Source organism: Chionomys nivalis, chromosome 2 (genome assembly GCF_950005125.1).
Source record: "Chionomys nivalis chromosome 2, mChiNiv1.1, whole genome shotgun sequence".
Taxonomy (NCBI): Eukaryota; Metazoa; Chordata; class Mammalia; order Rodentia; family Cricetidae; genus Chionomys; species Chionomys nivalis.
The window spans coordinates 29826271-29849538 of NC_080087.1; the positions used below are offsets into that span (position 1 = coordinate 29826271).

Sequence of the window (23268 nt, forward strand, 5' to 3'; positions counted from 1 at the left end):
CATGTCCCAGCAGCCAGTAACAGATGCAGCTCTTGGGGGTAGGGACCCAGAGGTCCTCCTTCTTCATGTAGTACATGTATGTGTATTAATTTACCCCTACTAGTCAATGAACCAGACACGATGGTGTTAGGAAAATTCTTAAGAAGAGCCTCTCCGCCGACGCAAAATAACTCCAATTAGACCAAATTAAAAATGTCCACGTTTAATAAATCCTGCACTCCCGGTTGGACTGGGACAGCATAATGGGGAGAAGAGCCCAGGCAAACCAAACCAAGTGTTCCTTTTTCAGGTGGGAGCCTAAATAACCTATGGGAGTGGTCCTGATCCTCCCCAGGAGGGGTCAGCGCAAGGCAGGCTAGGAGTTGGAGTCCAACCAAGGCAACTCCCAGGCCAGGGGCTGGGGTGATGCTTCCAAACATTCCAGACTTCTTGATATAGGGGTGTTAGGGGGTTGGGAGTCTCACTTCCAATCAAACAGGTGGTGCACCCCACAATCCCAGAACTATGGTTTGGAAGCAGGAAGTTCAGGAATTCTAAGTGACACTTGACGAGACACCAAGTTTGAAGCCACAGCACACCTTCCCCCATTGGCTTTGTGAGAATGCCTCAGAAAAAGAAAGTCAATAATAATAAAGTGGACTACTTAATGGCTTTTAAGTGTATTTATAGAGTTATGCAACCATTACATCGCTAGGACAATTTTTAAAAAGCAACCCCCTACCTCAGCCTTTAGCCTTTCTCAACCCTGTGCTAAATTAGTTTTTTTGTTGTTGTTGCTGTTTTGTTTTTGCTTGTTTTTATTTTGTCAATTTGGCATAAACTAGGGTCCTATGGAAAGAGGGAACTTAAACTGTAAAAATGTCCCCCATTAAATTGACTTGTAGGCAACTCCATGGGGTATTTTCTCTGATTAATGGTTAGTGTGGGAGGACCCAACCCCCTGTGGGTGGTACCACCCCTGGGCAAATGCTTCTGGGAAGTATAGAAAAGGTAACTGGGGCTGGGAGTGGTGGCATTAATCCCAGAACTCTACTGGGGGAAACAAAGGCAGATCTCTGTGAGTTTGAGGCCCACCTGGTCTACAAAGTAAGGTCCAGCACAGCCAGGACTATGTAGAGAGAACCTGTCTCAAAAACAGATTAGAAAGAAAAGAACAGTAGCTGAAGGTGAATCTGGGAGCAAACAACATTCTTCCATGGTCTCTGCTTCAATTCCTGCCCCCAGGTTCCTAGCTGCACTCAGTGAGGAAATGTAAGCCAAATAAACCCTTTCCTTCCCAAGTCACGTTTGGGTAGTGTTTATCACAGAAGGCAAATGAGGACACTGACCCCTAACTCCTGGAGCCACCCTCTAAGACGCTGCTAATTCCAGTTATCTTTGTTTGGATGTTTTGGTTGGAAACCCAGTGCCTTGAAAAACAAAACAAAACAGATGTCCACCCTGCACCTCCCATCCTGGTAGGTGACTCTGTGTTTAGGTCATTTCTGGAAAACATCAAGGAACTAGGATGGTGTAAGTGTCTCTCAAAATCACCGAGTCCACACTTAACTCCTGGATACTTCATATGAGTAGAACCATGGCAGTGTGTGCTCCTGTGTGACTGACTTCCTTTGCTTAAAATGTTTTCATTGTCCAGGCATGCTGTGGCGTCACTCTTTTTCATGTTCAAATAATGCCCTTTATAAACGTTTTGTTTATCAATCGGTAGACAGTAGTTATTTGGGTTGTTTCAACTCTGGGCTATTATGAATAATGGTGCCATCAGCATTTGTGCAGGGAGGGGCAGACGGGAGGGAGAGAAGGGAGAAGGGATGGAGGGAGAGAGAGAGAGAGAGAGAGAGAGAGAGAGAGAGAGAGAGAGAGAGAGAGAGAGATTGTGTTCAGGTTTTCATTTCTCTTGGGTGGAATTTCTGGGTTAAGTGGTGAGTCTGCTTTGAACTGACAGGCTGTTCTTCAGCCATTTGACACTCTTGCCAGTAGAGTGTGGGTGCTCTATTTCCCTACATCCTCAGCAGCTACCTGGCTTTGAAAATTGTACGTATTTTGTGGGTCTACAATTGGCCTTGTAGATGTGATTTCTATCACATGAAATTTAGAGTTTCACAGTCTTCAACTCAGTGGCATTTAGCACATTCACCCGGTGCCACTATCTAATCCCAGAATAGTCTGTCGTTGCCAAAGCAATCCGGGAAACTGAGCAGTCGCTCTCCCTTCCGACCCAAACCCTCGTCCCAAAGCCTGGCACCCACTGATCTACTTCCTGCATCTATAGATCTGCCTCCTCTGAGCGTCCTGAGTAATAGAACCACACAGAGTGTGTTCCACTGTAGTGGCTTCTTTCACCTGCTGAGAGAACTAGCGTTTGCAAGCTCTGCCTGTGCTTTGCCCCAATCGGTCCTCTGTTCTCATCATTGCTGGGAAATAGCCCATTGTTTGGGTCTGGTAGTTGAAGCTACTTTCTTTCTTTGTCCTTCCCTGCCCGAACTGTGCAAAGACCTCAGGCCTCACAGTGCTGTCTAGCTGTTACATGGAATCTATTATTATTCAGAGCTAAACTTCAATTATTTAGTGCAAACTCAATAATGAATTTTGACTTTTTTTTTTTTTTTAAAATTGCCTGTTACACTTACAGAATACACAATTCATAGAGATGTCAGCAGGTGATCAGGCTACTTTTCTATTTTTGAAATTGGTGATTAGTAATATACAAGAGCAGAAGAAAGGCAGGGTTTATTCCAAATTAGTGGGATTGTATTTTAGGACATGTTGAATAAAATTTAGCGCTGTCAAATGTTATAGCTATATTGCAAAATCATTAAGTTTCTTACTGATGAGTTCTGGTTAAATTGTTCTATTAGCTTAAACTTAACCAAAATTTTATGTGACACCATGAAGTGTTTATTTACTTAAATAAAAGTACAGTGGGGTCCCTTTATAGCAAGGGCTCTACACTGTTAATCCAAACTGGGAAAGAGAGTGCCAGATACTTTTCTATAGTAACTGTAGCTGCATCTTCATGTCTGTGGACTCCTATTTTACACAGTCCCCATCAGTACTGAGATCAATGGATCTTGAACCTTTATCATAGGGCAATACAGAGTAGGTTCCTGTGAGCTTTTAGCTATAACATTTTTGCCAACCAATCAGTATCTGATTTGTTTTATAAAGATGCCCTACTAAATATATATATATATATATATGTATTATATATGCAAATGTATATATATATTGTTGATTCATAAACAGTGAACTTATGACCAATATTTTACTTTATGACTGAATGAAGCGTCTCTAGCACATGAATTTCTTCCCAAGGCTTTTTAAACAACCTTCTCTTCCAATGAGGAGCAGTAGGCAGTACCTGAAGGCCATCGCACACAGAGACTCACCAGCCAAGAGTGCACGAAGAAGAAACCATGGCGGTGAGTGGATTGCAAACAGGTCATTGTTAGACTGTGACATCTGTAACAAGAAGGCAGAGCAGCCTCCTGAGCTCAGTGGGGGTGGTGTGCACTGGGCAATCCAGAGGTGTCCTCGCTCTGTGCATGTCCAGGAGAGACTGGAAAGCTCATGAGTACAGACCTCTGCTGTCTCTAAAGTCTCCTGCATTCCTCTGGCAGAGTGATCCTAAAGGCCCATGAACTACATGCCGGGTTCACTCCACTATTAGCTCCACAATGGTGCTGATTTTCTGCATTGGCTACTTTCATTGAGGCTGTTAAAAAAAAAAAAAAAAAACTGATAAGGGGGCTGGAGAGATGGCTCAGTGGTTAAGAGTGCTGCCTGCTCTTCCAAATGGTCCTGAGTTCAATTCCCAGCAACCACATGGTGGCTCACAACCATCTGTAATGGGGTCTGGTGCTCTTTTCTGGCCTGCAGGCATACACACAGACAGAATATTGTATACATAATGAATAAATAAATATTTTTTAAAAATAAAATAAAATAAATAAAACACTGATAAGAAAGATAAGAAACAGCTTCTTTGAGTTTGTGGAGCTACTGCCCACCATGGTGGAGAGGGCGTGCGAACAGGAGAGCAAGGTGGTTTGTGGCATCATAGTCTGCAGTCAGGAAACAGAAAAGATGAGAAGTGGAGCCAAGCTCTAAAGTTCAAGCCCACCCACACTTCAGTGGCCCACCCCATAATGGTTCTACAATCTCCCAGAATAATGTCATTGACTGGAGACCAAGTGATCAAACTCACATGCCTATATGGGATATGTTACATTCAAGTGACAGTAACAAGTATTTGGATAATTCCAGCTCCTTCCAATGAGTTACTTGCAGATACCTTCAAGTCTTAGTTGAGACAGACCCTAGAGGTCCTGGGGAAGATGTCGGCTGACCCTGTGGTACCCACAGAATCTATGAGGATAGGATGGAGAGATGGCTCAACACTGGCTGCTCTTCCAGAGGTCTTGGGTTCAATTCCAAGAACCCACATGGCCGTTTCCAACTGTCTGTAACCCCAGCTCCAAGTGATTCGACACCCTCACACATACAAATGTGTAGGCAAAACACTAGTGCACACAAAATAAAAATAAATCATTAAAAATAACATTTTATAACACCGTGGAGAGATATGATTTTTAGAAATTATAGTTTGATGAGAATTTTCTCTGGGGTTGATAGGTAGTGAAGCATTTTATCTATAAAGTTTTCTTCCTAGCTTTCACATGTCTTAATGTAAAGTTGTCTTTTACTGTGGGATTGTGTCTTTGCCCCCACACTGTAATTACATCTTTGTTTTTAAACTTGGTTTCTGCCATCTCAAATGTGCTAACTGTAAAAATGGATAGCTCCGTGCTATACTAGCAATAAGCATTATGTTGGCATCTTAGTTTTGATGAGAACTATGATACTCTTCTATTATTTAGACTCCAGACAACCTATGCAGATCAATTTTTACTGAGCACCTGCTCAGCAGAAGATAAATAATTGCTTGATAAATGTTGAATGAATGCCAAGAAGAGGATTTATTCAATACATGGATAGCCATTGAATATTTTTAGGAGTACCTGTGAGCAAACCACCTTTTTCTGCACCACAGGAAATGGAGAGAAATGTGTGGAATTGTGGGGTGAAGGGGTGAGGAAACTAAACTCTATGGTGCAAGTGCGTTTACAAGCAAAAATTTTGATTTTAGTGAGAGAAAGATGTATATGGCTTCTGGGACTTAGAGGTCCACCATATTTGTCTTAAAGAGCTCATGTCCTGGGGACCGGAGAGATGGCTCAGTGGTAAAGTATGACTACTCAAGCATGAGGACTGCAGGATGCAAGCCCAGCATCACATAAAGTTGGTGTACATCCATAATCCCAGCACTTTAGGGCAAGCTAAGCAGATTGTCAGGGCCAGCCAGTCTAGCTAAAACCGGAACTTGAAACACTGAGAGACTTTGCCTCAAAATATAAGGTGGGGAGTGACAGAGGAGGACACTGGCCTCTGACTTCCGCAGACACATGTGCATTCACGGACATGAACACATGCCTATACACATGACATACAATGTTTAAAAGGGTTCATGCTTCCGAGTAAAATTAGACTACTAAGTATTTCACAACTAGATAGTGTATGTTTTCCAAAGCATTTAGAAGAGTCCTAGTCCTTGATCATCTAGGAGAAAATGGTTCTAATAATAACATGATTGAGATCAGTTGCTAAAGCCTTCGGGCAGCTAAGTGAACCTTCCACTCTTCAGTGTGGAGCTTTCAAAGTAGCTATAGAATCATCACACTGTGTCTTCACTGGGACACATTAAAGAACTAGCTCTTATTCCCATATTTCTAGACAGTGGCTTTTTATAAAACAATACATTTATTCATATGAATATTTTTCCTGCTCAATTTATTTTGATAAAAAAGTATGTCCAGAGAATGAGTAGACCTCAATAAGAAGAACGAACAGGAGCCGGGTGGTGGCGGCGCACGCCTTTAATCCCAGCACTTGGGAGGCAGAGGCAGGCGGATCTTTGTGAGTTAGAGACCAGCCTGGTCTACAAGAGCTAGTTCCAGGACAGGCTCCAAAACCACAGAGAAACCCTGTCTCAAAAAAAACAAAAAAAAAAGAAGAACGAACAGGAATCAGGTTGACCTCTTGATGACCTTTATAAAACTGATGTGTTACAGTGGCGCACTGTCTCTGTTTCCTTCCCAGGATATACATAGGACAGTCAATTCTAAGCCTGTTTATGGATGCTGCATGGTGGTCTCTCAGGTCATCCCATGCCTGATTATTTGGGGGTTTGCTTGTAGGAGCTCAGATCCAGACAGACATAAAGAAGTGACTGGTAATTAAGAATTGAAAGTGGGGGGGAAGGGATGGAGAGATGGCTCAGAGATTAAGAGCACTTGCTGCTCTTTCAGAGGTCCTGAGCTCAATTCCTGGCAACCATATGGTGACTCACGGCCATCTGGAATGGGATCAGGTGCTCTCTTCTGTCATGCAGACATGCGTACAGGTGGAACACTATGTATATAATAAATAAATAAAGTAAAAGAAAAAAGAATGGAAAAGGTTTATCAGTCCAGCCTAGGACACTAATACTTCTCAAGCTGCCTTCTAGGAAAGACTATTACTTCTAAAGAGCGTTTCTAAGTCAGTGATCAAGAGCGTTGGCTACTCTTTCAAACCACTGAACCATCCATGTCAGGTGACTTACAACTCCAGCTCAAGGGGACCCCAGATGCTTCTGCAAGCTCTTCAGTGAATGTGTGCATGCACAAATACACACACACACATACACACACACACAATGTAATACAATAAATATTTTAAAATACCTAGTTCATCAAAAACCAATACGTGATTCTATTTGCAATGATCACTAGCATTCCATGCTGTGTGACTCTTATTCCACAAATGAAATCATTAATTCTATATTAATTCAGTTGGTATCAGTCAGGTAAACCAATGTCATGTGTGGGTGTTTCATAAGAGTTAACTTGCTGTAAGTGTCTCTACTCTCAGCTGCTCTAGTTAACTTAGATTATTCACACGCGATTTACAAGCCAGAACCTGTTTGTAGATCATTGTTTGAGGAATTCTGGTTTAGGTGACTGTCCCACTTGGATCTGCGACAGAGTCTCATACATTATTACGAATGGCTCTCATACCATTCAGCCATACATTGTGTGTGTGTGTGTGTGTGTGTGCGTGTGTGCGTGCGCGTGCGTGCGTGTGTGATGTAGTCAGGCATAGTGCTAGATTGATAACTGAGAACTACATTCTGGTGCATAGGCAGCAGTCAGAGAAAACATGGCACTGGGGCTGACGTAGCCACACCTCCTAATCCTTCTAATCCTTTCAAACAATTCCATTCCCTGATGACTAAGCATTCAAATATATGAGCCTATAGGGGACTGGTCTTAGTCAAGCCACAAGAGCCGTCACTTTTCCTCCAACTCAGAAGAAAGTGTTTCCTTCTCGACTAAAATTTAAGAATCTGTTTTCGCCGGGTGGTGGTGGTACACGCCTTTAATCCCAGCACTCAGGAGGCAGAGGCAGGCGGATCTCTGTGAGTTCAAGACTAGCCTGGTCTACAAGAACTAGTTCCAGAACAGGCTCCAAAGCAACAAAGAGAAACTTTGTCTCAAAAAACAAAACAAAACAAAGAATCTCTTTTCAGTCAGGCCCCTCTACTTCCTGTCTGTGTGGTCTCCGGCACATGTTTCAGCTCAGGGAATCATTCCTACAAAATAGACACTGTTGTGGATTGTGGCGCCCACCAGTACTACGTGACAGTACGGTTCTACTCCTGTACTGCAGCGTCTGCACTGCAGGACCATTGGTGAGTCTAGGGCAAGGGCCTGGAGATTTAAACACACAAAGACACACAGACAGAGATATGGGTCATCCTTGAAACAGAAATGCCCCCTTTATTGTGTCCAGGGGCAGCTTATTTAAGGATCCTTAACTGATAGCCATGCCCCAGCCAAATCCACCAGAAACCACTTCCCTGCCATCAGAAATTCCTGAGGGTCTCGTGCTCAGAGCAGCTGATAGCATACCATGTTGTTTACAAGAAATTTAGGATCTGGGGGTGCACAGATCCCAACAGTGGATCAGATGTGAAATGTCTCTATAAACTCACAAATACGTGCTCCCTAGATGGTTGCACTATTCTGAAAGGTTGTCAAAACTCTAGGGGGCGGAGCCTCAGAAATAACAGTTATCTCTTAGCCCAGTAATTTGCATGTTGTGTCCTGATATAAGGTATTTATTCAGACAGCTTTTGTGAATAAAAGCTATAAATTTTTCCTGATGTAACATCTTAAAGATGTTTTCTAGTCGCCTGGAGACTTTAGTTAAGATGTGCACATTCTCCTCTGTGCCTTGATTATACCCCCCCCCTTCTAAATCTTTTCTGGCTAGAATTATTTCCCCCTCAAATACTATTTAGCTGTTAAAAATTTAATTCTCGTCTACAAGAGCTAGTTCCAGGATAGGCTCCAAAACCACAGAGAAACTCTGTCTCAAAAAACCAAAAAAAAAAAAAAAAAAATTTAATTCTCCTGGATGCAATTGTTTTTTCAGTTATGCTATTTCTCGAAGAGCAATTAGTACTACCAGGGTTTGCTAGTTATGTCAACATTTAAATAAGAATATGTTGTATAGATTTGCTCCTAATACCATTCTGAGACATCCTGGGAGGACCCACTTCTACTTGGGCACTAGGAAGGTGTAAAGCATTAGTAGATGCTGTTAAAACCTGCTATAGTATTGTTGGGGGGGCTTCTGAGGCCCCCCTTAGCTGAGGAGCTATTAGAATTTGATACCTAATGGCTGCTAGGGAAAGAAAGTCACTTTTCTTTAGGGGTGCGGCTCCTGACAGGACTCCATGCCCCAGTGGATAGCCTTGTAGCTGTGTGCAAATGGGGAGCCTTAATTGGACTCAGTGGGCTTTATTAATTAATTATGAAAGAAAGATATGAAGTTGAGAGGGAGGTGTGATCATGTGGTCTTGGAGGGAATTGGAGTAGGGTAAGGGGTAGTACCTTGTATGCATGTATGACATTTTCAAATAAAAACTGGAACAATCTTTTATAATCACTGTCAGTGTTAAGAATAAGTTTAAAATTTTACATTGTAAGCACTTGTCTTAGTTAGGGTTTTATTGCTGTGAAGATACCATGAGCGTGGCAATTCTTATAAAGAATAGTATTTAATTAGGTGGCTCACCATTCAGAGATGGAGTTCGTTATCATCATGGTCGGACGTGGCAGCGTGCAGGTAAACATGATGCTGGAGAGGTAGCTGTGAGTTCCACATTTTGCACAGACAACAGGAAGTGGCCTGAGACACTGGATGTGGCATGAGCACATATGAGACCCTGAAGCCTGTCTCCACAGTGACACACTTCCACCAATAAGGCCACACCTACTCCAACAAAGCCACACCTCCTAATAGTGCCACTCCCTTTGAGGTTTCTTTCAAACCACTGCATTCTACTTTCAGCCCCCAAAGGCTTATAACCACATCATAACGCAAAAATGCATACAGCCTAACTTCAAAAGTCCGCATAGTCTTAACTGTAGTGAGGTGCTGCGGGGCTGCATTCCTGCCGCCCGGCTCCTGGCCGCCAGCTAGCTTATGCTCCGAAATAATTACATGGAAACTGTATTTATTTAAACACTGCTTGGCCCATTAGTTCTAGCCTCTTAATGGCTAAGTCTACATCTTGCCTAACCCATATTTAGTAATCTGTGTAGCACCAGTCTTACCAGGAAAGATTCAGCATGTCTGACCTGGTGGCTTCATTGCATCTGCTCTGGAGAGGGGAGGCATAGCATCTGAGCTCACTTCCTCTTCCTCCCAGCATTCTGTTCTGTTTACTCCACCCACCTATGTTCTAACCAATCAGGCCAAGCAGTTTCTTTATTAATTAACCAATGACCTTCCTCCATCACTTAACTAAGTTTGAAACTTTTATAAAGTCTAAAGTTCAAAGACTGTTCTGAGATTCATGCAATATCTTAACTGTGATCCCCTGTAATATCAAAATCAAAAAGCAGATCACATACTTCCCACATATAATGGCAGAGGAGATATAATGGTCTAGGAGACAAGCCTATGGTTGGTTGAAAACACAGCTTCAATGACTGTAATTGGATAAACGGAGCGAGACTATGATTAGCAAGTCTCCTTGGTTGTCCTTGGTCCACAGTGTATGTTAAGCAAATGATTGTGATTGGTCCAAAAGCCCTTTCTTGGGCTGTGTAAGCAGGCTAAGTAGGTGGCCTCAGTGAGTCAGCTAGAAGACATTTTCCTGTATCGTGTTCCCTCATATATTGGAGTATCAGGTGCAGTAAAGCATTTTCTGTATAGTGCCTCTTGTTTCTCTCATACTTACTTTCAGTAGTTTGGGCTGAGCTATAAACACAAGGACGCCAGGGAGGGAAGACAATGAGATTCAGTCCTAGTTTCTAATTTCTGGTGTTGGGTTTCTAAACAACCTTGCTTATGGATAACAGTTGGGTCCCAAGCTCTGCACCCAGCTTCCCAGCACAAAATACTGGCAAATGCCACTCAGTGGCTGAAGAAGTAGCCATTGCTAGAGGCGTCAGGCCTATCTGCCAGCAATGCCCACAGACCTGATTTTTTCCGGCAGTCCTAGCATGGCCCAGTGACTTAAGACTGCCTGCTTGGTCTCCTGACCTCCCACCTACAGGAAGCCTACATATTGGTGGTTCTGGAAGGCCTATTGTTCAATTTTCTGGAGAAGACCTTCTAGGTGTCTTAGCTTCTAGGCAGCAATAGGTGCCCAACTATACCTTGCCTCCCAAATGTCCTAACATAGGCAAGTTTCCTGGATCCTGGCAGGAGCCATTGATAACTTCAGTGTTCACCTGGATAGTTCAAGTGTGGCCAGGGTAGGAAGAAGGGAAATTGAAAAGAAAAAAAATGAAAGAGGGAAGTGGGGAGGCAGTGGATGCAGAAAACAGATAGAAGGTTACCAGAAACCAGAGAGGAGAATCTACACATCCTGCTCACCACAAAAGATTCCAGAGAAGAGTCTAGTCTTCAGAGTCAAGGGACTCAGACTCTAGGCTTAATGTTGCATCATCTGTCCACTGCTAAGGGCCAGAAGCCCCAACATCCCAGGCCCATAGAAAGACCGTAACACTGGCGAGACTGAGCCCACCATATCTAAGCTGTATAACATTAGAAGATCCCCTTACCCTTGCTTCTCTCTGGCCACTGCTGACACTCCCTGCTGTCAAACACGGAAGGAAGAGAAAGCTGTTAGACACCGGCATTTGCAGGGCTTCCTGTCCACCCACAATTTCTATCTAGGAAGATACAAGGACCTTCACCCAGACAATGGGTGGCTCTGCCTGCTGCTAACCTTGCCTTGCAAACTGAGTTGGCTACAGTGTGCAATAGGCATTTGTAAAGAATGCTGGGTAATATGTGAGGGCTTACAGCTCCATTTGAAAATCTAGTGTTGCGTAAACGCATTACCCTACTTGTGTCCACGGTGAAACTCGCCTGTATTTTGTGGTCCGCTTGTGTTATCTGGCATAAGTAGCTTTCAGCCTTAATTTCCTATTGCAACTCTGGCTTTATTTCTGTTTGACTAGTCTGGGTGAGTCCTGGTTTCTGTTTCTTAAAGTTCATCAAGTATGTTGGGGACTATTATTTTCAGGTGTGTGACTTTTGTTTACGCTGCATTTGATTAACTGTGAAGCTGTGATTCTTTGCCTGTCTAAAACACCTGATGGGTTAATAAAAAGATGAATAGCCAATAGTGAGGCAGAAGCGAGGATAGGCGGGGCTGACAGGCAGAGAATATAAAAGGAGAAATGAAGAGGAGGAGCAGCGGGAGCAGCGGGCCGCCACCACCGCCAAGAGAACAAGGAGAGGAGAACATCAGGAGCCAGCCACCAAGTCACCCAGCCAGCCACGGAGTAAGAAACAAAGATATACAGAAGTAAGAAAGATAAAAGCCTAGAGGGAAAAGGTAGACGGGGTAACATAAGTGAAGAAAATCTGGCAAGAAACAAGCCAAGCTAAGATAAGGCATTCATAAGAAATAATAAGCCCCCATGTGTGTGATTTATTTGGGAGCTGGGTGACGGGCCCCTCAAAAAGCCGAAAGAATAAAACATTACACAGCACAAGTGATTTTGCTATGTAGTCAGGCTTGCCATTCCTTGGTTTGGTCGTTTGAATGAGAAATTTCCACCATGCCAGTATTTGAATAATTGGTCCCCTGCTGATGGCACTATTTGGGGGTGGTTTAGGAGTTGAGGCCTTGCTGGAAGAGGTATATCACTGGGGGTGGGCTTCGAGGTTAGTCACACCCCATTTCCAGGATGTGAGTGCTTAGCCTCCTGCCGCCAGGTCTGCTGCTTGCTGCTATGTTTCCTTACTGTGATGGACTCATTGCTCTGAAACCATAAGCTCAAATGAGCTCTTTCTTGTACAAGTTGCCTTGGTCATAGTATGTATCACGGCAACAGAAAAGGAACTAAAACACCGAGTCTGTTACCGGGGCCAGTGAAGGTTTTCTGGGAGAAACCAGGCAGTAAATGTAGGATCTGAAGGTCATGCGCAGCTAATTAGACTTTGAGTGTTGGGAATACAGTATGAAGGGCCTTGAGCCACAGATCTCTAGAGAAACCAGGAATTTTAAGCATGCAGGATTGTCTTCCCAATGAGAAAGATGTAAAGAAAAAACAAAACAAAACAAAACAAAAAAACAAAAAACACTGTTGTTCCATCCAGAAAGCTGAGAATTGGAGGTGATTAATAATCCTTTTGGGATAGGGCATACCCAGATCCTAATACCAGGACCTGAGGTGGCTAGTAATCTAAATGGCCCTTACAGCTCTCCCACAATGCGGACCAGAGATTCCTAATAATCTAAATGGCCACCCCGAGCTCCCACAACCAGGACCAGAGGTAGCTAATAGTTCAAGTGACCTCTATGCTATCTATATGACCAACACAGGACCAGACCCTTCCTTAGGCCTGTAAGCTGGTACAGGCAACCTGTCAGTAGAACCCATCTTGGAAGAAATGACATATGCCCTGAGTCAAGGGTCAATGTAATTAACACTTTCTTGTGCACTGGGGATTGTATTGCACCAGGAACCTTTTTCCCAGATTGCACTGAGTTTTAAATATGCTGACAATGATGCACCTGGTTTCACAGTCTTTAGAAGTCTTGTTCCAGGTGGATGAAGTCAATCTGGACTGAGTTTTCATTCTCCTCTCTCTGCGCTGTTCACTTCCCTGCTTGACACCTGTGGGTACCCCCTCCCTTGGAGAAAAAGGTAGCCATAGTTAGGAAGAGTGTCTGTGAGCCAATGACACTCCACTTGTAAACTCTGAAATTTGAATTTGGTGTGCCGGAAAATGTCCTCTTTGTTTTTCAATTATTCAAACACACCCTTGTGTTGTGTTGTTGGAGGTACAGAAAGAGGTGGCATGTAGGATCTGGCAAGTCCAGCCTTAGAGTTTGTATCTGTGTTCCTGCTTCAGTTTGGTGGCATAAAATATTTCATTCCCTAGATTGCAAGAGCATTTAAAACAAGTCTTAATCGTTTTTAAAAATTATTTTCTATGTATGGATGCTTTTCCTGCATGCATGTCAGTGTATCATCTGTGTGCCTAGTGCTTGTAGAAGCCAGAAGAGGGCATCGAGTCACCTGGACCCAGAGATATTGACTGTTGTGAGCCATTAGGGCTGGGAATTGAACCCTACTCCCTTGGAAGAGCTCTTACCCGCTGAGCCATCTCTTCAGGGGCTAACAGTGAATGTCATCAAAATACTTTAAAACATGATAATGCCTGTCTTTAGCAGTCTTTAGAAACTGTAGCTGTTGGGATTATTTGGTCTATGTGTAGCAAGCCCGGACTAAGTGATTGGCAATCGTATGAAATGGTGAAATACAGGCTTAGTTACAAACATGCTGCTCTACTCACTCAGCCGTCAGTCCGCGTTTCTTATTTTCCTGTTCTGTTACTCTCATTATCAGTAAGGAATGATGCTTGACTCACGGTTACAAGACAGCTGTAGTAGCCCCAGACATCACATGCAGATATGTGACATCCAACAAAGAATAAGAATACTTCATGTGCTTTGTGCATTTGTATTGGATTTTATGATGTGTACGCGTGGGTGGATGCTTGTATCTTTACATGCATGTCAAAAGCTGAAGTTTAACACTGGATATCTTCTTTAATTTTTCTGTATATTACTATTATTAGTAGTATTAGTATTATTGAGACAGTCTCTCACTGAAACCAGACTTCACCAATTAGAGTAAACTCTCTGGCTAACAAGCCCAAGAGAGCCCCTGCTTTCTGCCTCTCCATTGCTGGCAGACTACTGATTACCTGGCTTTTTAATGTGTGTTCTTGGCAATCAAACTGAGGTCCGTATGCTTACCTGGCAAACATGTTACTGACTGAGCCTTCTCCTCAACTGTGTGGTAAGATCCCTACTGTACTTGTTTCTTTTTTTAAAAAAAATATTTATTATGTATACAAATTCTGTCTGTGTGTCTGCAGCCAGAAGAGGGCATCAGATCTCATTTCAGATGGTTGTGAGCCACCATGTGGTTGCTGGAAATTGAACTCAGGACCTTTGGAAGAGCAGGCAGTGCTCTTAACCTCTGAGCCATCTCTCCAGCCCCAGTACTTGTTTCTTTAGTTCCTTCAAAGACCATTAGAGAATTTTTATTACAAGAAATTTCCCAGCTGGGCGTTGGTGGCGCACACCTTTAATGTCATTACTCAGGAGGTAGAGGCAGGTGGATCTCTTGGAGCTTGAGACCTGCCTGGTCGTCAGAGTGAGTTCCAGGATAGGCTCTGATGCTACAAAGAAACCCTGTCTTGAAAAAAACAAACAAAACAAAAACCAAAAAAAAAAAAAAATTCTGAAAGAAATTGTATTGATTTTCCACCTTTGTAGGTTATATTTGCTTTAGTTTTCAGAGCTAAAACCATTATTCCTATCAGATTACATTTTAAAAGAAAAGTACCCTATTTTCGCTTACTTTGTTTTTCCTACAATCTACAACATTGGCAAATATGGCATAAAAATGTCAAAAACATAAAAGCTGCACTGTTTTAATCATCTGTGCTCATCAAAGCATTGTCTAATTTATATTGTAGAAACAGCAAAAGTTGTTTTAAAAAAAAGTATATTAGTGAATAAGATTTGAAGAATTATGTCACACACACACACATACACCAACGCCTACTTTGCTATCTCCATGGCTGTTGAGATCCATCTCCCAGCTGGGAACACGCACTTCTACTTCCCCATTTGAAGACCATCAAGGCAGATTGCTATTAACCCCAAACTAGCCTGCAGTGAGAGCCCCAAACCCATGAGGAGTGTGGGCTGAAGTCCCACCTGAATGAGATCTGGGGGTAAAAACATCTCTGGCTGCAGAAGCACTCCTTGTCAGGACACAGAGGCCAGGCTTCTGGTCACAGTTCTGCCTTTTACAGGGCTATCACAGCAGACAGTGACTTAGCTCTAGCTTCAATGTCTGTAAAGCCAGGCTTGGGATTATGTGGTTTACGAGGTTTCTGTTAGGGACAAACCTGTTCTATTTAAGCATGTGACCCCAAGTTTTTGACCTTTATTTTCAATGATGAAAACTACAACAGAGTCAATTATGGTATTCTAGTGTAATACAGTAGCGCTACAGGATATGAAAATGACATAGCATAAAAATAAACAGTAAGAATGCAAGATTATAGTAACTGTTACTTCTACATAGCATTGGTGCCCTGGGAGACATTCTGATGGAACCCAGACAAATTCCATTCCCACTCTAGAAACTGAACCAGAGGGCAGATATGAGTGCTATATAGAAAGGAAATAATGCTAGAAAGGGTTATTTTTTAATTAAAATATCTGCAAACCTATATTCCCATTTATATTGAAACACAGACCACGACTCTTTACAATTTACCCCGAAGCTCTAGGGATGTCTTCTGTTGCTTCTAGAACTCTGTTTCTTGAAATGGTCACAGCAGTAAAGCTAGGCGACTCTGCAAAACTGGTTTAGGAGAACAAATTTCATGTGGCAGCAAAATCGGTGGCCTTTAGCTGGCCTGGCCTTTTTCCCTGGCTGCTCAGAACCTTTCTTAGTTTCGGAATTCACCTAGTCGTTCGACTGTTCATTTCTCTCTCAACACTGAACTTTTCCACTTCTCTAAGGGGTGTTTTTGACTTAGGGGGGTTCAGCTATGTCTAAGAACCCGGGGGTCTCTTGCCTAAGGAACTGGGATGTAAGTCTGTTTCATACTCGAAAAGCAGCCTAAGGGTGGGGCGGCAAAGAGTCGCAGTTTCTTGGATCTGGACGGCCTTCTCTCCTGCACGTCTGTAAAGATTTACAGCATGTTTTAGGGTTTCTGGAAGATTTAACTTTTGCTCCTCTGGTCAGGGTGACTCTTCTTTGTTTTGAGGCAGTGTGTCCAGGACCTCTTTCCCAGGAGGGTTCCCCATGGCTTCTTCGTAGGAGGGTGGCAGGCCGATCACGTGCAGAGTCCCAGAGATGGGCAGTGGGGAGTAGGGGACACTCTGCTCGCTGCCCCAAGGCAGACTGGGCAAGAAGTCGGTCACCTCTCCGGAAGGGGGTTCTGGGAGGTCGATGCTGAACACCTGGCCTTGGACCTGTCGGGCCTGGCAGCGTCGGTACAGGAAAAGCAGCAGGAAGGCCAGGAAAAGCATGATGGTGGCCGGAAGCAGGATGCACAGGAAAGGCTCCACATCTGCTTGGGCGGAACTCACCTGCTGGGTGTCCTGCAGTTAGCAATGAGATGAGACAGAAGAGGAGGGAAGGTGGGTCTCGCGAGTATGCCCGGGGAACCCTAGGTGAAATAATATGAATGGCAAGCCAAAGTGTGTATTCAGAATATCCAAGTGTGTATTCAGAATATCCAAGCACACATTGACATCAAAGTTAAAAATGTTAGAATATCTTTATTTTGGTAAGTCCGCCTATTTTCACTCAGAACCCTTATCAGTTAAATGCTTACTTTGTTTAAAATTAGGCCAACAGTGTTTTATTGGCACAGATGACTTACATAACGTTCATCTTTAATTCTGGAACAAAAATCTCACATGGTTATAAGTTCATACCACATGTAAATAATTAATGAGTCTGGGTTTCATAGCTGCACTTAGAGTTATAATTAAGCCTGATTATGTAATATTGGTATGACAAACAGAATTGAAAATATATTGATCTATATATTTTTATTTTTGTAGGAGATGTTGAGACAGTCTTGCTATGGTTGGCTTTGAACTTGTAGAGATTCTCTTTGCCTCTGACCCCTGGGTTCTGGGATCACAGGTATACACGACTACCTGTGACCTGAATGTTTCTGAAATTTTTAAGAAAAAAAGAATTTACACATAACCCAATATGGTGACTCAAACCTGTAATCCCAGCATTGCGGGAGGGAAGGGATGAGAGGAGAGGAGTCTACCCTTAGCTGCACAGTGAGTTTGAGATCAGCCAGAGGTACATGAGTGAAAACAAGCAAATCACATGAAAATCCTCATGCACCCAAATAGTTTTAATTTTACAGTGTTAGCTCACAAGAATAATAATGGTTCCTGATGGGGTAAATAATGTCATGAATTGATGCTTCAATAGCAGAGTTAAAATGCAGACTAAAAATGCTGTTGTAATCGCATGTATACTGTTTTAAAATCAGTTACTAAGGATGTATTTCAAAGTTTCTGTATTATATAAATAAAACACAATGTAAAAATGCAAATATCTGTGACCATGGGAAAGGAAATATTTTAAAGGTGAAAAGAATGTGATGATGATGATAATAAACAATAATAATAATAAATAATAATAAAGGCTAAAGAGATAACTCAGAGATTATGAGCACTCACTGCTCTTCCGGAGGTCCTGAGTTCAATTCCCGTAACCACTTAGAGGCTCACAACCCGTATAATTAGATCTGATGCCCTCTTCTGGTATGTAGGCAAAATGTGCAGATAGAACACTGTATACATAATAAATAAGCAAATCTTTAAGAATAAATAAAGGAAGAAAAAGTTAGGAAGAACGAAAGTAAAAGGAAAACAAAATAAGCCAATGAAAACAGCAAGTTCACTGCATAGGAATAGTTAAGTTCACTGCATAGAAATAGTTAAGTTCACTGCATAGGAATAGTTAAGTTCACTGCGTAGGAATAGTTAAGCATAGATGCTACCTCGAGAGTTGTTGTTCTCCTTCTCACTCTTACTTTTGGACTTCTGTCTGATTTTGATGGAATTGGCAGGACAACTGACTCATCTTGCTTTGTGTGGATAATTTTTCCTTATTCCCTAAAGGCTTTACAATGTGTGTTTTTCTGGCTCAGAGTTAGATGTTGGTTCTGTGCTTACACTGCCATATTTTTTTTTTATTCTTGGTAATATATGAATTCAGAACTTTTACCTCAAGCAACCTAGAAAGCCAAACCCTTCATAAGAAACAGAGCAGCTGTGGTCTTTGGGTTTGACAGCTATCGTTTTTGAAATCCCTCTCCTCTGTGACCATGGAGAACACTTACCCTCTCTGGATGTGAGTTTTCTCCTCTTGGTAATGGAAATAATGGTGTCTGATTTTGAGGATTACCAAAAGAACAAAGTGAATTAAAGTGTTTAAAGATCTCAGTGAATTGTGAGTCTTTATCTTCATGTTTCAATGGTCTCAAATTTTCTAACAGTAAAATAAAGACAGCTGGGTGGTGGTGGCACACACCTTTAATCCCAGTGCTTGGGACACAGAGGCAGGAGGAGCTCTGTGAATTCAAGGCCAGCCTGGTCTACAAAGTGAGTTCCAGGACAGCCAGGGCTATACAGAGAAACTTTGTTTCAAAAAAAAAAAAAAAAGAAAGAAAGAGAAAAAAATCCCAGAAATTGTGTTAATAAGGCTAGAAAGTAAGGTGAGCATAAAACATAGCACTACTAAATTCATATTTAATGTATACATGTATATATTCAGTAGAAATTAGCAATATATTTTGTGGTTGATATTTTTAAACTAGAGAATTTTTTGTTTCCTCACATGTTAATCTAGTTTAATATCAGAATAGTGTACTTAAAATCTATTGAGACATTTTATGGACCTTTTGGTTGTAAAAGCATAAAAAGCTGTAAAACAATGAACCCATTGACATATCAAATTTGAGTAAAGAAGAAATTTAACTATAATTTGTTTTCTCTTTCTAGTTTAATCATTAATATGTTAAAGCTACCATCCTCTTTAAAATAATCACCCTAAAAAACACAGATCATTTTTTTGCAAAGTATTTTTAAATTTATTCTATATTAATAACAGATGATAATGCTTTCTGGTCTACTATGGTCATCAAATTTTAAATTCTCTATTATACTTGATAAATTCAATATGCACTGGATACAAAGATACTTAACATTCTATTTAAAAGGTTTTATGTCATAGATGCTGTTGTTTACAATGATGACACCTTTAATATTATCACTATTAGTTGCAAAAAATGAGAAAGAAAAAATAATACAGCCCTAAATGAAATCAGTATTACTGTTGGTTAGTTACTTTTGTGCAAATGCTAAATAGTATTAGAAGTGTTCTTGTTTTGCTCTATTTAGCATTCAGAGTTCTGCAACCTCTTGAGACAAAGTACTTTATTTTTCCAATTAAGAAAAACTTCAGAACTATAGGTCAAATGCATTATAGCATTCTTAATTTCCTTATTTGGTTATTCATGCTGTGATGGCTGAAATTATTATTAATATAGAAAAGTTATTATTGCTTAATATAGAAAAGTTATGATTCCTGCTCAAAGCCTCTAAAATTCTTTCCTCAAAGTTGTTTGTTAATTTCTAATTTTCTGATGTCTGTGCTTACTCAAGGGACATTTTAGGAAAATTCTGAGTTCAAGCTATAGCATGTGAAGGATCTATCTTTTTATTTACTAGTATGTATTTTCTATGAATACAGGTTTAGGAGATTTTAAACACCAATCTCTCCAGTTTTCTAGAAAATGCGAAAATAAGTTCATTTCCATTTCTCGTGTGGTCAGCCTGCCATCATTTATCCTCTAAGTATATAGCATCTTTGTTCTTAGATTTCTATATTTCTTTTCTTTAATGCTGCTCGAGATTGATACTCCTTGGTGGTTTGCCAGACAACTTGAAGCAGCTGCTGTATTTCTTAGCGAAAGAGAAAACTTCCTCAATCCCCTGCTCTCCTTCCTGAAGATGCTCGGTTTCTGTGAACTGTTAGGTACAGGCGCTCACTACACAACTGGGAATAACAGCCTAAACCTCTTAGTCTTGTATATAGCATCTAGACATTGCATGCTAAGCAAAGAACACAACTAAAACACATTAATAAAAAGCTCCTGGTTTCTAGCCTCAGGTGTTCTTTGATCTATAATTGATAGAACAAATATTCCGATACACCCGTGGTCGCCAACCCTGTCCCCCTGCTCTCACATATTTCCTACAGATTGCTAATCACAGAACTCATATTCTTATATCAGTTTAATACTCCGCGTGTCCACTGAGTTTTAAAATACAGGCATTGTTGGGTTAAAGAGCTAAGTAACATACTTCAGGGGGGAAAATGGCTGAATCCAGAGATACAGACCTGCAGTTGGGTCTCCAGAAGTGGCAGGCTGGGTTCGCTGGTTAGCCACTCGTACGTCCCCCTGCCAGCATGGCCAAACTTCCTCCAGCTGCTGCCCAGCAGTCCCCTCATGTTCCTTCCACCGGGCTGCTCAGATTCCACAATGCTGCTTGCTCTTGGCTTGGATTCAGTCAGGGTGGGTGTGTTGGTAAACCTGCCTTCTGATGAGTGGCAACAGAGAAAATAATCCAAGCCGAGGGACTTCTCCGGACTGGGTTGAAACTCAATGCTTTTCGATGGGTTTTGTGGCCTTTCTCACCAGAAGGGTCGCAAAATGTTCTTAGAAATGGCAAAGATTCCAGGTGAGTTCCATGCATTGCACCCTTAGAAAGTGTGGGTTCATGCTCCCAGTGTATAAGGCGCTGTTCATATTTAGACGTGACTAAGACCCACCTCCTTCCTGACCATTTTCTTCTCAGAGCCACATCTGACCAAACAAAACCACACAGGCTGAGTTATCCTCAGTGATTCCTGGATTCCATATAGTACGAAACAGCAAAGAGGTATTTGGTAGAGAATCAAGGACCATTAATAATTCTTTACTGAATTATTTAGATGAAAGATGCTTAATGATAAAATTGTACAGAAGCCAGACAGACAATAGCTTAGATTGTTTGGATACGATGTTTGCTGATTTCATTTTTTTTTTTTAAATTGAATTACCAGTATCTAAATAGTCTTCCTTCTGGTTATCTTGTAAACTTTATACAAATACTGATAGCAAGCTTCAGATAAGAGGCTTTCAGGTTGATGTTTTCTAGGCTAACCTGGGGATATTTAATCACACATGTGTGCTAATTAACATTTAAAACGTCTTAGCCTGCTTATGCTACTATAACAAAGAGTGGATAACTCACGATGAATAGAAGGTCAAGTGTTATGGATCTGATCTCAGGAGAGTCCAATATCAAGGTGCTAGCATTTGGTATGTGGTGAGGAGATGCTTCACATGTCCAGGTCTGGCTAGTCATGTGATAACCCCTACATAAGGATATCAATCCTACTCACGAAGGAGATGGTATCACAGCCTGAAGACCTCTGAGGCCCCTCTCAATTCTATCACATTGGTAATACCTAAATTTGGAAGGGGGCACATTCAAACCACAGCTGATGTGTTTGGGATGAAGTGACTGTCATCGATTGAAATAGTTCTTAACTTGGATTTTTTTTTTCTCCTTAATTAGAATTATCATCTATTGGCCCATGGTAGGCTAAGGCTATGTTTTAGGGAGTTTTACAGACTTAGAGATAGGTACAATTTGGCAGGGAGGACCCATAGTTACCATCAACTTCTTTCTACGACCTCTGTCCTGCCTGGCAGAACTCAGTCCTTGCCTAACTTATGTGTGTTGTGAGTGTTTGCTAGGTTTTCTTGTGTTCTGTCAGTATCCTCGGATAAAAGTCTTTCCTGCCTTATCCTTTTATTTTGTTTATTGTGCAATTAGCTTACTTTGTACCTTTAGTTAAGATGCTGCCTTGTTTGTCAATAGATTATACCAGAAGCATCCAGCAACCTGTATCTTGTGTGACACTGTCCCTGGGGAGATGGGAACAAATGAGTACTCACCCTAGGCAGGGAACTGATCACAGAGCAAAGTGGCTCTACCACCAAAGTCCAGCATGTGAACCAGTCCATTCCATTGGGTTAGGTACAAGAATAAGAGGGAAGGGTTAGTCATGGGAGCAGAGATGACAATGGTATTACCAGAGTCTACCTCAACATAGGTGACAGATCCTGAAACTTGGCTATCTGAACTGCACTGAACAACCTGTAGGCGACTTAATGGGTTAGAAAGTCCTTTTCAGGCAGTTTGGTGGTTCTTTGTCTGAACTTGTTCCAGGCAGGTTAGCTTGTCTCAAAGTGTCTATTAGCAGTCCTTCTTGTTTCTCTATTTTTTTCCCCAAGGGTCTATTGAATCTGGTCCGTTTTAGGGGCTTTCTGAAGTCATTGAGTTGTCTACTTCCAGAGCTTGCCTGAAGAATGGAATGCTTTCTATCCCCCTTAGAGCAGTCTCTCTCACCATCCTGTAAACATCCTGTGTCTGAAAGAGCTTCCCTCTTCATCTCCCCTTTAACAACCTAAGGAAGGAGCCAAGACAGAGAACAAGGATCACATGCTTGTGAAGGTGGCGGGCGTGTGTGTTTGTGTGTGTGATGGTTCTGTGGTGTTTTCTCAGGTCAAGAGGCAGACAATTAGTCAACCTGTGAAAGCCTATTGCGAAGCACAGGGTTTGTCTGCGAGGCAGATCAGATTTCAGTTTGAAGGGCGAGCAATCAGTGAGACAGACACACCTGTACAGCCGGAAGCAGAGGATGCAGGTATGACAGACGTGTTCCACTGACAGACAGGAAGTGTCCCCAAACAGAGAGCCTACTACTCTCCTCCAGAATTTTCTTACAGATCATGAATGCATTCTCAATTAGAAAGCTGCAGTTTGGTTTCTGACCCTTTACTGGACATAAAGCAGCTGGTGAATTGCACAGCATATACAAAAACCAAAATCCCTAAGTGGCCAGAGTTCTGTTTTGGTTGACATCGAATGGAGCTGGTCTGGGAAGAAGGTCCTGTTCTGTGAAATACCCCTCTCCCTTAATGACATGCTTACTGGGCTTTTAT

The 23268-nt window shown here is 41.9% G+C and overlaps 1 protein-coding gene across 1 annotated transcript; it reads right to left on the minus strand.

Annotated features, from left to right (window-relative positions):
- Positions 1–16411: 16411 nt before the first annotated feature.
- Positions 16412–20723, minus strand: Smim28 (small integral membrane protein 28). Its single transcript, XM_057759557.1, has 2 exons — positions 20613–20723; positions 16412–16774 (listed from the first exon to the last, which is right to left on the minus strand). Exons 1-2 carry the CDS (start codon positions 20721–20723, stop codon positions 16412–16414), a joined length of 474 nt encoding a protein of 157 aa, XP_057615540.1.
- Positions 20724–23268: the final 2545 nt, after the last annotated feature.